The sequence below is a fragment of the Anabas testudineus genome, chromosome 3, assembly GCF_900324465.2.
Source record: "Anabas testudineus chromosome 3, fAnaTes1.2, whole genome shotgun sequence".
NCBI classification, from domain to species: Eukaryota; Metazoa; Chordata; class Actinopteri; order Anabantiformes; family Anabantidae; genus Anabas; species Anabas testudineus.
This window is the reverse complement of record NC_046612.1, coordinates 17,005,310-17,019,823: the sequence shown is the minus strand read 5'-3', so window position 1 is coordinate 17,019,823 and position 14,514 is coordinate 17,005,310. Positions and strand designations below refer to the sequence as shown.

At 41.7% G+C, this 14,514-nt stretch overlaps 1 protein-coding gene across 6 annotated transcripts in view; it reads left to right on the top strand.

Moving 5' to 3' along the window:
* nav2a (neuron navigator 2a) overlaps positions 1 to 14,514 on the top strand; it is a 159,504-nt gene that overhangs the window by 134,075 nt on the left and 10,915 nt on the right. For 4 of the 6 annotated variants that reach the window (XM_026377783.1, XM_026377785.1, XM_026377789.1 and 1 more), the window contains 12 exons: positions 951 to 1,080; positions 2,525 to 2,843; positions 3,346 to 4,069; positions 4,800 to 5,019; positions 5,644 to 5,924; positions 7,011 to 7,076; positions 7,739 to 7,783; positions 8,310 to 8,470; positions 8,589 to 8,771; positions 10,709 to 10,761; positions 13,524 to 13,547; positions 13,904 to 13,978. In XM_026377783.1, the coding sequence (XP_026233568.1) occupies positions 951 to 1,080; positions 2,525 to 2,843; positions 3,346 to 4,069; positions 4,800 to 5,019; positions 5,644 to 5,924; positions 7,011 to 7,076; positions 7,739 to 7,783; positions 8,310 to 8,470; positions 8,589 to 8,771; positions 10,709 to 10,761; positions 13,524 to 13,547; positions 13,904 to 13,978 (2,281 nt within the window). The remainder of the gene's footprint in view (positions 1 to 950; positions 1,081 to 2,524; positions 2,844 to 3,345; positions 4,070 to 4,799; positions 5,020 to 5,643; positions 5,925 to 7,010; positions 7,077 to 7,738; positions 7,784 to 8,309; positions 8,471 to 8,588; positions 8,772 to 10,708; positions 10,762 to 13,523; positions 13,548 to 13,903; positions 13,979 to 14,514) is intronic. The other 2 variants (XM_026377784.1, XM_026377786.1) reach the window with 2 other exon arrangements.

The following is a 14,514-nucleotide window of genomic DNA, read 5'->3' as shown; positions in this document are numbered from 1 at the left end:
GGGTATCAAACTTTTTTTAGTTGAGAGTGATGACACTGGATGAGATGCTGTTTACGTTTGAAAACTTCTCAATTATAAATTGTATTAGTTAGTTAGACAAATTCCTAATTAGGTTGTTTGGGTTACTGCAGTATTTACAACCATCTCTGTGTGAGCTTAGTCTGTAAAGATTTTTTAGATAAATATGTACAAATTGCTCAAACTCTGGTAAAAAATGTGTGTGTTTAACTGTTTATATAAAAGACTTTCTTGCTGGGTTTAATATATCATTAGTCTGACTGAAGTCCCTTGATAATTAAATTATATATAAAGTGTGTGTTTGTGTCTTTGGCTGGTGCAGTCAGCCCTGCCATGGCCATGACCATCACCATCAGCCTCCCTCTGGTCCTTTCAGAGTGATGTTTGCCAACTGGCTGGGCTTCCTGTCCCCCACAGACTCCAAACGGATACACACACACACACACACACACACACACACACACACACACACACACACACACACACACACACACACACACATATTTACAGATATCCTGAATTAACTCCCAGCATGTTTGCTCTTTTCAGATGGGTTTGTTTGAACAGCTCACAGACACACAAACCCACCATGATGTCACCCCATACGACGAGCCTTTGTTCGTTTGATAGACAACCCCATTTAGTCTGTGTGGATGTGTGTGTCTGTGTTCCCAAACTGAAGTCAGTTGAGATAAAGAAAAGGGCAGTCAGAGACACCGGATCTGTTTTCTTCATTATTATTACTATTAGCAGTTTTACTTCTGTGTTTCTTTAGTTATTACTACATAGACATACATGGAACATTGTTGTGCTGTCATATTTATAAAAGTATTCATTGATAACAACAATCACTAGGAGCCATGAAGACGTCCCCATCTTTCCTATTCAAACAACTCTCTGTTTTTCTATGTTGTTTGTGTGTGTCCGTCCAGTTGGGATGACAGCAGCTCTGTGAGTAGCGGCATCAGTGATAACATCGACACTGATGACATCAACACCAGCTCCTCCATCTCCTCCTACGCCAACACGCCTGCAGCACAGCGCAAGGGCCTCAACACACAGGTAAAGCCTCATGATATTTACACATGTAAATATCTAAGAGTAATGTCACATTTTTTTGTGATTGTTCCACTTTGGTTCCAATTTGGTAAAATATTTGGATTTATTAAGCTTAAAGTAAAAGAAATCATTTCAAATCATTCTTCTCTCCCTTAAAAAGTAACTTTAATACATTTTACCTAAGCTCCAAATATCTGTTCACAAGACAACATGAGCAAATAATGACTAAAACATGAGTGACTTGATTTAGGATGAATCCTTTGAATAAGCCCTCCTTTATCATCTTCATCATTTGGGACAGCAGTGATATGATATTAGCAAATTTTAAAAGTGTTAATTATCTGTCTGCTCTGAGCTCAGGGGTTGTTTTTAAGAACACTAGAGCCTGTAGATCTCATTCCAAACATCACTCTGAAATGCAGTAAGCTCAAAGACATTAATAATTTTTTTAAAGATACAGAAAAAGCTACTTCTTTTCTTTGTTTTTTGTTCTCATTTGCCTACAACCAGCGTTGTCTCAACACGCCACACAGTAATCATATACTCAACTTCCAGTATGATCACAGGTTCCCTTTGAAAACGTGTTATCTCAGTCAACAGTTAAAGCTGCAAAGCCTCTGAGACGAGAGTCTCAAAGAGTCATAGGCAGAATAATCAAAACCCATAGAGTGAAGTGGATTTAATAAAATATTGTTTAATTTGAATGACATTTTTTACAAACATTAAACTGTTAATGACATTCGACAAGATGTTGAAACTGGCCTCAAGTCATTAAACACTGATAAAGAACCACTGTGGTACAGGAAGGTGATTGTGAGATGATAATATTGTCAGATGATTCATGTGTATGTCACACACACACTGATGCGAAACCAGTCAACATGTGACATGTTATCATTGTTGCTGCAGACGTTGGCGTACTGAAGAAAATAAACAAAGAAAGAGATAAAGGAGCGTTTCTCTTATTTCATCTCTACATCAGATCAAATATCAGCCTCATCACATGTTGGGTGGACAGACAGAAGAGAAGAGCAACTTGCATTTTTGTTGCAAACAGAACCAGTTAAAGCTTCACAAAGTTTTGATATTATTATAAGTGCAGCACTGCGTTTCCTTCTGTATGTTTTCAATGTGAAGACGCAAAGTTGTATTTTGCTTATAAAGACTTGTGACTTGAAGTTTAGGTCTCAGAAAACATGAGTGGTTCAGCAAATCGAAAGCAGTGTAAATCCTCTCTCACCTACCAGTCCAACAGCTTCCTGACAAACTGCAGGTGTCAGTCGTGTTGATGCAGTATTAAACATGGTCGTGGTCATAGAAGGGAGTGCTTTTTACAGCCACATGGCGATGTCTCATGAAAGACGCTTTCCTCAGCAGTAATAAATCTGACATACACTCGGTGTGTGTGTGTGTGTGTGTGTGTGTGTGTGTGTGTGTGTGCGCACAGCCTGTGACAGATGCAGAGAAGCACTCAGCCTCCACAGCGGTGCACCAGGCCTGGTCAGGAGACGAGGTGAAGAGGCCAGACGGTGGGTCAGACAGTGGGGTCAGGATGGAGCCAGGCTCTAAGTGGAGCCGCCGGAACCCCTCCGACATTTCTGACGAATCGGACAAGGGTGGCTCGGGTAGAAAGACCCCCTCTGTGTCCCACACGGGCTCCTGGAGGAGAGGCATGAGCACTCAGGTTGGGGTTACATCCCCTCGGACTAAAAGCACCAGTAGCACAGGCTCCACGGGTTCTGTAAGCCTCAAGACCCACAGTTCAGGTAACATTGTGTATACGGCACATTTCTAACCACAGCTGCTTGTTTTGGTTGAATGGTTAAAACAGGGCACAAGTAAAAAGTTTAAAAGCAGTATGAAAAGCAGCTCTGCTAAAGGAAGTTAATCTAAAGCCCAGAGACTCTGACTGAAAAGGCTCTGTCACCTTTGCATGATGTTGGACCTTTGAAAAACACAAATAAAGGCTGATGAACAGGGGGAAGGGGGAATAAGGCAACACAAGATCAGAGATACAAGTCAGGACAAGACCTCTCTACTTTTTAGAAGTAATCAGGAGAATATTGTAATGAGTTTGGAGAACAATACTAGTCAGTGTACAGTAGCCAGGATTCGTGAACCAAGTAAATAATAAAGTGAAAACATGAAGGAAGTATTTATTACATAGATTATGTTTCCTATGGGTGTAAATAGACGCTGTATTATGATGTTATGTGTTATGTAAAAGCAGCAGACGCACCCTGTGATGTCTCTGTCTGTGTCCTGCAGGTAAGACAGACGATGTCAAAGTGTCAGAAAAAGGACGTGTGTCTCCTCGTCCTAACGGCCTCCACCACTCTCCCCCGGATGCAGGACGGAGCAGTGGTGATGAGGCAAAGAAACATTCGGTCCCCAGCAGCCGGACGCCAACAACAAATGTCCTCACACACACTGTCTCAGACCCCCACCCACAGATGCACGCACTCACCTCACGCACCCCAACCAGCACCTTTGGCTTCAAGAAGCAAGGTTCAGGAATGGTAACCATGGTTACCGCAAGTGGTGCCACGATCACGAGCGGTTCAGCCACCTTGGGAAAGATGCCTAAATCTGGAGCACGGTCGCTAGCGGGAGGCCTGAAGGCTGGCGGGCAAGATGGAGGGTCAGCCCTGGGTCACCATGACGACGGCTTCCTGTCCATGAGCGCCCGCTCCACACTTCAGTACCGCAGCTTGCCAAGACCCAGCCGCTCGGGAGCTGCCACCCGCAACGGTAACCGCTCATCTACCAGCAGCATTGAAGCTGCTGTGCTCTCTGTCACATGTCAAAGTAAAAACTCAATCAGCATTTCCAAGACCAGTGGATCAGGAAGTCTGCTGGCCAATCAGACGGATCGGGAGAAGGGCGTCTCAGAGATAGACAACCTGAGGACGGGAGTGGTGATGCAGGGCGGAGGAGCAGCAACTGTTCCTCTGACAGGAAGACAGCAGGTTTCTTCTCCTACGCTACGAAGGTGAGTCTCGCTTACAGAGCATCAGTAATTCTACAGATGTGATGAGCCACAGTGAGTGGGGCCCTCTTGTATGGGCATGACTTTACCCACAGACAACACACGCACATACTGTTTTCAAAGAAATTAATCATGCAGTCACAGTAAATAATAAGCACTGGTGAATAAGGATCACACATGTGGGCTTGTTTCACAAACGCACACGCTCTCTGAACAAGGTTAAATCAGGCCGCTGTGAATGCAGGCCTTGAGCTGAGCTGATCAGCTGCCAAGCCGTAGCCTTGGTGTTGCTGGGGGGAGGGTGTGGTGCAAGGTAATGGGAGCTGAGTCTTACCTCAGCGCTTTGCCCTCATTAATGTGAAGGAGTGATAACTCTTCAAAGAGGCTGTGTGCTGCCATCATTGCCCACCACGGCTCCAGTCATCACAGCCTGCCATTTAACTCCAGCCCAGGAATAGCAGAGAGCCAGGAGAGAGTTGAAAGAGAGACTATGTGTGTGTGCGTGTGTGTGTGTGTGTGTGTTAGCCTTAAGTGAATCTAAGGACTGACTTTTAACTGTCTGCACTACCTACTGCCTGTTTCTGTATTTCTACTGTTTTGTTTTTCTTGTTGCTACTGTGATGCAGTATTTGTCTGTTCAACACTAATTAGATCTGGAACAGCCGTGAATACTGTAGCTCATTTTAACTTTGGCCCCCACTTGATCTCATTTTTCCATCCTCCCCTTCCACAGGTTGTTTGGTGGGAAGCCCAGTAAACAGGCTCCAGTCACCACAGCTGAAAACATGAAGAACTCCACTGTCATATCTAACCCCCATGCTACCATGAACCATGTGACTACAGTGCTGGAGTCCCCTGATGGAGGGCTGGGAGTTGCGGACAATGAGACCAGCAGTCCCCTGTTTGGAGGCAGAGCCCTGGGATCAGGGATGGGTACGCTGGGTAGTGAGCAGGTGCGTAGGAGTACATGTGTACCTTGGAGCATGTTAGCTCAAAGCACCACCCTAAACACACATCAAGTGTCACTCAGCTCAGCACAACCGTAGCTGAAACATATACGTGTTAAAAGGTGTTTGTAGAGCTAATGACAGAGCTTAGGCAGGGACAGAAGGATGATTTTGTTCTCACCTGAAAAAATGCCTTGATCTGCTAATAAGTGTTCAGTGTAAGTGCAGATGGTTAGTGTAGAGTGTAGGTGTGGCATGCTCAGTCATGAACTTTCCATTATGTTGTTACATGATTCATAAAATCTTTATCAGACTAGTTATGAATCATAAAGTGACACATAAGGTATTGCTTTTTAAAACAGAAGCCGTGCCTTTACAGACAATAAGCAAGAGTTCAATAGTTTGAATAGACAGCCGACTGTAGACCATTAGACGAAAAAGGAAAATGTAACTAAATTGATCCAAATAGTGAGAACATGCTGAAAAATGCTAATTCTAATTTCTCATATCAGAATATAAAATCTTGACAAGTTTTGTTTGGTTCAACCAACAGAATAAAACTCATCTCAAACTCATTTCTGGACACCAGATTACAGACTCATTTGAACCCAGTTGTTTGTCCTTCTACAGGCCTCCAGCCCGGGCTCGGTCTACTCCTCCACTGGCCCCTCTAACAGCCTGACGTGGGGCACCACCTTCAGCACGTCCTCTGCCCAGAGCAGGGAGAGCACACTGGGTGGGCACGGCGGGGTGGGCAGTGTGGGCTACCCCTCCGTCAGCAGCATGCACACAAGCAGCGAGTCCATTGACATGAGCCTAGGCAGCACTGGAGGAGGCCACGGGACACACAGGGAGGACACACTGTCCACATTGGGACGTACTGGCAGTGTCAAGACTGGAGTGTCTGAGAGGTAAAAACACAAAAGTGGTCAAATTTAGGTTGTTGAAAACAACTCTGATCTGTTCTCAAGTACAGCATCTGGTCTTCATTAGTTTGGGGAAATGAGGTTGTTTCCATGTTGCATCAACTAATTAACAGGTTGGTGCAATTTGGACGGGCTAGTAATGACTATGCTTGTCTTAAATGATCTGTACCTCACTGTGCGAGTATATTTACCCAAGTACCATAGTGGAAGAGCAATTCTGTCTGTGTTGAACTAAGCAAGCGTGTATTTTATAGCTTATGAGTTCAACTGTTCACATGCTTGATTTCTTCTTTCAGAAGTATTCAGAGGTAAAATTGTTACTTTCCTTTTAGAATATTTACATACAAAATATGATTAGTTTATAAAATATAATTATTCAGAAAGTATAGATACAGCCCAATTAGATCATATTACTTCAAACAGCTAAAATGCTTTTTACACATTAATGTATCAGAATAATCTGTACAACACATTATATTTATGGGTATTATAATGCTTTGAAAAGGAGCATTCTGCATGCGTACTTTTACTTTTCCTCTCTATGTGTATTTTGCTCTGAAAATGTTTGAGCATGTATATACTTTTAGTTAAATAAAACTTTAATGTAGGACTTGATGTGGAATTTTATCTTACTTGTTGATATCTATATTTAAATTGGACCGTGTTCAAATTCCGCCCATTACTGATATTTATTCTGTTTAAAGAAATAAGAAGATGATGCACAAAGTGTCCGTCATAGTGAGGTGTTGCTTCTTTTTAGCAGTCCTGTCTTGTGTTTGAACAGAGAAACTAAATACTGTAACGTCCTCAGTCAGTTTTACAGTAATTGTGGTCTTTGTAGCAGATTCCATTCTGACAGGTTGACTGTGTAATCTGACAGGAATGTCTCAGTTGAAACTTAATAGCATCTGGATCCTTGTGGCTGTGACATCACCCTCACTGAGTTTTGTTATAGCTTCATTGGTGAAGAAACAGTTGAATTCTGTTTTGAAACATTTCTTTATCTACTTTATTATCTAAAACTTTCTTTCTCTGTGTCTGGTGTGCGTTTTCCTTTCTGTCCTCCATCAGTCCTCTCTCCTCCCCCTCCGCTAGCCCTATATTCAGCCGAAACACGCTACCTCGGAAGCAGGACAGGTAAATGTACCTGTGTGCAGTGTTAGGCTTCTGATCAATCAGCTTTAGTTACCTGCTGCTGCACAGAGAGCACCACACAGATGCTTCATGTATTGTAATTTCAGTTTTATTGTTTATTAACGTGTGTGTTGCTCTGTGTGGAATCTTGTGGGTGTTTTTAGGACCTCCAGCTCCTGTATGAATGGGAATTTGTGAGAGAGGAAATGTGAGGTTATCTGTGTGAATGCTGGCAGCTTTAGTGCCTTTGTTGAGTGGTTTTGCTCTGTTATGACTGTGATGTGTCGCCACCTTGTGGTAGACCCTGAGAATAGCACATTTAATATTGATAATGCAGGATTTATTTACTATTTGCTAGTCTGTTTTTAAAAAAATTAATTAAAATTAAAATAAGCATAAAGTTGAAGTTTAATAAAGCATAAAGAATTTTCTATAGTCGGTAGTCATCTGTCCATAGGCCACTATTTCCATTTGTATTATTATTATTATAGTTTTAGGACTTGATAGATTTTTCATTGTGTCGTGTTCAACCTACTTGTTGAAAAACATCCTATTACAAAACAGCTTATTAAAATAGTTTGAGGTAGTACTTGAGAGATGTAGCCACGTTTCTTTGTCTCCTTGCTTCTTTTGCTTTCCCGTTCTGAAGTGTCTCTCTCCCACAGCGGGCCACACTGTGGTAGAAACACTCTGCCTAAGAAGGGACTCAGGTACTGCCTTCACTTCCCACTGGACATGTTGCGCTTTTGCACATCGGTTCACCAAATTGTCTTCTGTTGTTGTTTTTCTACGTCCGCATTCACTTTTCAAGGCTTGTGCGCATTCTTTTAAAAATGCTTATGAAGTTTTTGTTTGGCACTTGGCACTTGTTGTATTGTGTTGTGCTTCTGTGAAGAGATATGTCACTTTGTCTTCGTACAGATCTATCACTGTTTTCCTGATGCAAGCTTGATTTTAGGGGCCCAATTTTCTTTGGCTTTTTTTCCTAGGTTTTTGTTGTTTCCAACTGAGAGTCACTCTGTGTTCACACTGTTTAATTTTGTGTTTCAGTCAATCATTGTTAGATTCCAGCTACTAATCTGCTGCTTAAGACAAAGAAATCTGCCTCACTGATTGTGAAAAGTCCAGAAAATCAAAATTCTGATCATCGTGTTTAGTAACAATATATTATCCTGCTGCACATATTCTGTTTTGTGTCCTCACTTCCACTTAAACCTTCCCTGTGACTTCCTCTAGGTATGGCCCTTCTCCACAGCTCCGAGGCCATGAGGAAGCTCGTGATTGGCTTCGCTCCCACTCCACCAGCGGGCTGCAGGACTCAACCAGCAACTCCCCATTCTCCCCTGGCTCCAGCCTCACCTCTCCTTCTGGCACTCGCTTCAACTTCGGACAGCTTGGTATGACAAAACTAATAAAAGTCATTAAGAGCATGAGAGCTGTTACCCTCTGTGATACACATAAAGTGTTGTCATATCATTATGACAAAAATTATAATCACCTGTACGTCTTTCACAGCATCCAGCCCAACCTCAGGAACTCAGGTCAACCTTGCTGGTCTGCGCAACAACAGTCTGACCAGTCAGGACGTCTCCTTTGACCCTTGCAGTGACAATCGATTGAGAAACTCTTGCATGTCGCTTGACGAAAAGACTCGCACCATGAGCCGCTCAGGGTCCTTCAGGGATGGCTTTGAGGAAGGTAAGAGGAGACAAGAGTAGGACGGATATTCAGTCATATTCTGCTCATATTTTCTTCAGTTGTTTGGTTTAAATAAGTAATTTTTCAAGAATTGCATTCCCCCCTTTCTCTGTGTTTCTGTATTGTACCTTTTTCTTACTCCACATCCCCCCATGCCAAAAGAAGCATTATTCCATTTGTTTTTAGAGCATTAAGACAGATTACAGCAGCTTTTCAAAAAAAAAAAAAACTTTAACCTTATAGAAATCCATAATCAGCTTTAGTGTGGCTTTGCTTTTTCATAAGCTTGTTTACTGGGAAAAGTACCCAGCAGTGCTTTTCCCACCAGCATGCAAATTCCCTGCTCAGGCGAGGTTGCTCTGCTGGAGTCTATACAATCCACAGAGCCATAGAAAGACAGAGCTTTGATTTAGTGGAACAAACTGTGACATGGAGATTGTGTTAGCATAGTTTTGTGTTGAAAATTGTTCTTAGAGGAACGTTTCAGCCTTAGACATTTCAATAATGCATGAAACGGTCAACAGGGAACTGGTTTTCAGTAAACTGTAAAGTAATTGAACTGTTATATGATGCAGCTACACAGTGCACACGTCTAACTTCTTTAGTGAATCCAGAAGAAGTACAACATTAAGTCACAGACGCACATCACAAATTGATTTCACACCTCACACTGTAAACTGATCTAAGGGTTGTGGTGCAGAGCTGAGGGAAATATGAGAGAGGGAGACAAAGATTTTGAGATTAAACCCAGTTACATTAAAGCTGGTCTAAATGCTCCTGGGGGAAATCAGCTGTTCAATAGGAAACATGATAATCTAAGAAATTCACTTAACATATAAATATACTGTATATATATAAAGCTGTTGAACTCGTGTACAGTATAATAAGACTTATTTTGCTGTCTAACAGAAGGCAATAGCTGAACTCTAAAATTGCACACCCTACTTTAAAAGACATTTCTATCAAGCGGGTTCCTTTTGAGCTTTGCCTGTTATTGTGAAGTCTTTGTACTTTGTAACTGTGCTACCGCCCAGGCAGTAGCACAGTCACTGTACATCTGCCTCAGTGTTTTTCCCACCTCCAAGACGCTTAACTTCCCTTTCAGAAGAGGAGATAATTACAGGGATCACAATGAGAGGCGTGAGAGAGAGATGTGGTGACATACAGGAAACCACCAACATAACTTTCTCTCTCCCTCTCTCTTTGTGTATGTGTGCTGTTACGAAGTGGTTTGTGTCTCCTAGTCACAAAATCTCCTCCATAAATCCCCCCTTCTCCCCAACTTTAGGTACATGCACATCTTCTTTTGCACCAATTTACTGAACGTAGTGCAGCACTGTTCATCAAGACTAAAACAATGATGTGAGTCTCCGAGTTCACTGATCTTATCACAAATGACGTGTGCAACTGATAAATTAGATCTAAACCACAAAGCAGTGAATCTACAGTACATTAATATTTTCCTTTTCACGTGCCTCCGAGTACACCTTACTGTCTAGACCAGTTGAAGATAAGAGTGAGTCCTCAGTAAACTAACGTCTGCTCCTGGTGAAGGGAATAATTGAATCTGCTGGGATCAGCACGACGTCTCAGTGTGGTTGATGACTTCACGCTGCTGATCTTTTTGGGATCTGCTCCCAGGCAGGAAACAGAGCTGGCATTGTGTCCTGGCCTCTGATGTGTACAGTAATTAGCTGCTGAATAATGAGTAGAGTAATGCTCAAGGTGCCATTAGCTACGCCAACTGTGAGGTATAATGTGTATGTGTAGAAGTTTTATCTTCACGACGGTAGAACTGCAAACATGTTAGCGAGGAGGTGGGTAGGCGGCAGACGGATGGTGTCAGGGTGGGGGAATGTTGGGGGTCTGATGATAATTAGGGTAATGTTTTGTGTGCACATGCACTTTGTAATTACTTGTGTTTTTTTGTCTCACAGTTCATGGATCATCCCTGTCTCTGGTCTCCAGTACTTCTTCCATTTACTCCACTGTGAGTACACAAAATATCAAGTGTTATAATGGCTGAATATTTGAATTCTTTTGTTATCCTGGTATGTGTGGTACCTTCAATACCAATACTGTATAGGAGCTTTTTTTTCTCTTCTGTGTATTTATGATGTTGCTGTTACATAATTTGTCCACAAGAGAGCACTGACTAAATAATTAACCAGACACAGCATGTCCTGAACAGGATAAAAAAAACAACACTACTGTACATTTAGGGGCATTTAAGGGATCAAAAAATAATTTGCTTCTCAGAACTTCCTGGTGGCCCAGTAATTAAGGTACATACCATATACTGTAAGTCCTGTTTCACGTTTGACAACACTTTTGCTGCTTCGTCTCTTTGTGCACTGTAAACATAATCATAAACATTTATTTTCATTTTATATTACTTTCCAACATCAACTGTTATTGGCCTCAAAATTATAAAAACACAATGTACATCTTGTTCAACATCAAGAGGTAAAGTTAAATACTGTACATGTGTTTCAGTATTACTACACCTTTAGTATGGCATCAAGATCAGCTCTGTTATTAACAGATAGTCAGAGATAAAATCTCTACATACATGTCTCAGTACAATTATTACTGTTTAGACTCAACACATTTCATATCTGCTTTTCCCTATGGTATTATGAACTATTGAGTATTTGAGTTGGCAAATACGGTGTTAACATGTCAACATTTGATATCTGACTCAAACACCCTGTGAGGTAAAAGCTCTGGCTGTGGTTTGGGACGGCCCACATGTCTGCACTGTAGCCAGTCAGAGTGAAGTGCATCACAGAGTAGCTCCTCCTCTTTTTGTCGGCTGGATTACTCACCTGGAGAGGTATAGCAAAGACATCTAAGACATTAGATACCTGTTCAACACCGGCTAGTCCTTCGAGCCAGACAGTTACAGGTTTACAATTAGCGGGGTGCAGAGAGAGGAGGCAAAATGATGGCGACTTTATCCCTGACGGGAACCGTCACATCCTGGCAACAAACGGTAGGCTTGAAGAAGAGGATGAGTATAGTGCAGCAGTACTTCATTCTACTTTTTGTGCTCTGTTGAGGTTAAAACCACTGTGTCAAATGTAATTCCATGGAACAGACATTCAGTAATATATGAGATAAAGGTGACGTCTGACTGTGTCTCTTCAGCTGTGAATCCATGTGTCATGAGATGGTTGATTTCTAAGAAACAGAAAAATTTAATGTTTTGAACACGTCATCCTTATGATGACTACTAATTAAGCTACTACTACTGTTTTTTTAAATCAATTAAATAAATCTTTTTGTTTTTCTGCTGATCGTTCCATCACACACTGTGGCTAAACTGCTTTGACATTGGTAGCTCATGGTGTTGTTTTGGTTTGCGAACGGTTGGTCTAGGGTTTTGCGTCAGACTGTTTCATGTTTTTTTCGTCTGTGTCTTTTGTCTGGCTTCTGTTTGTGTATCTAGGATGAACTCGTCATTTGAGCATGATTGACAGGTCTGTTTGGGTGTGTAGACTATGTGTCGGCAAATGCCACTTTGTAAACCACGCACTCATGCCACAGAATCCATGTGCACGCTGCTCTACATGCACAGACGTATCGGGCTGTTAAAACCTGTTTTAGTGTTTGGTGGGTGGAACGGCTTGAAAAATCATTAATTATCAGCTGTTCTGTTTTGTTGCTTCTGACACAGCATAACCACTGGGTTGATGCCTTAGCAACAATGAAAGATTGTGGATTTATAGGGAGATGAGAAAAACACCCAGTGAGCACATGCTTTCCCTTAAACAGCGTCTGAAGTAGCTTCAGTGTTTAAAAAACTAGAAACCAACAGCAGAATGCACATAATGATGTGAACAGTCTTAGGTCTTAGTACCTAGGATTATGCAACCAGATGTAGATGCTTTTATTTGTCCTATTATTTAACGTTCCTCCAAATCTGTTTTATTTGAGATAACAAGCCCAACCAAGAGCATCTCCTGTTTGCCGACTGTAGTACAGCTTAAATGAATGGATATTACAGTTTAATTTATTTATATGTTTTATAATATTTGTCAAATGTTTTCATTTTTACAAAATGTCTTTGAAATTATTCTTAAATCAGGTTTTGTTGCAAAACCGATCATTGTTTTGTTTTTTTTTTTTTACACTACCACTGGATGGTGTCAAACTAAGAAATATTATAAATGATGCACATTTTATACTAAATTGACACTTTTAGCTACAAATGAGTCCCTGTTGAGTCTGTATATTTCACCATCAGCTGAACTCTCACGATGGCAAGCTGCAAAAACAGCTCCAGTCGGCTTAAGAGGCACATGTTCAGATGCTGTTTTGGCACCTTGAGCAGCCTGTTTACAAGTAAATGTGGGTGCTGCACGCTTAACTGTTTTGGTTAACAGCAGGGTGTGTTGTGTTCGTGCGAGCATTTGTTTTGCGTGCTCTCATATGTTTTTGCCCGTCCTTTCTTACTGTTGTTCTACGTGTAGCCAATGGAGACAATGGGCCTCATACTCGGATATCTCAGTGAAATGCCTTCAGGAGGACATCTCTGTTTTCTGGACATATTACACCACAAATCTTCTCCGTACTTTATAAAGCTCATCTCCGTGGAGCTAGTAGCTTAAACAGGAGTCAGGAGGACATGTGCAATCTGTGTCTGTTGTAGCCGCTCAGGCTGCTCAAACTTTTCATCAGACCAGGTCAGAATTCAGTGTGTGTGTGTGTCTTCTAATGACTTTCTCTTCTTCTGATGTTTTTTTACAGAATGAGGAAAAGTCTCAGTCAGAGGTAAGCGTCAGCCCACCCACAGCACACATATCCTCTTAAATATCTGTGCATTGACTGGACTTGTTGGAACATGGAGGCATTTTCACACGTGTCTAGTTACATGTGTAACTATTGTAACTGACCCTGCCACAGGCTCTTGTTCCTCTCCAAACACCAGTGTGCACCTTTATTTTCATGCATCTGCAATGTTTCATCTTTCAACATGAACATATCAGAGCTCAAATCTGGGAACCTCCCTCATTTGTTGCTACTGTGTTTTTTCTTTATATGTCTGGATGCATGTGTGTTTGGCATTGAAAGCTTTTATGTATGCTTTTGTCTTGGTGCTTTTTGATGTGCTTTTTTCACATCCTTAGATCCGCAAGCTGCGTCGGGAGCTGGATGCTTCCCAGGAAAAGGTTTCTGCCCTGACGACACAGCTGAGCGCCAATGTAAGTAAACGAACACACACCTCTGAGCAGTGTTTATCATACCATTAATTTGAACATTCATATGACTTTTATTATTTTAATAATAATGTGTAGAAGAACAGGATTCCAATTATGTGACATCCAAACATTTCCCGAAAACATGCAAGAACATTTTGTGATATTCATCAAATACTGAACTGACAGCTTCTAAACAGCACTTTACACACAGAGGATATAATTTTACATGTGGCAGAGCCATCAGGAAATCTCTTTAAACGTCTCCAGACACGATCCTTTCTGCCATCCTTTCTTCTATATTGCACAAGTCTCGCCACGTTGTGCTTGTAACGTGCCAGTTGAGTCAGTGCACGCTGGAAGTTTACCCGTGGATTAGAGATATGGAAGGAAGGCAAAGGTGTTAGATTACAACATGGAGACAAGTATCAGCACACGTCTGTGGTAATGTCCCAGATGTGGACAGAAGATTTACAACTCATGACGCCTGAATATAAGGAGGCGTGGTGTGTGCTGACAGACAGACATACAGCCAGAAAATA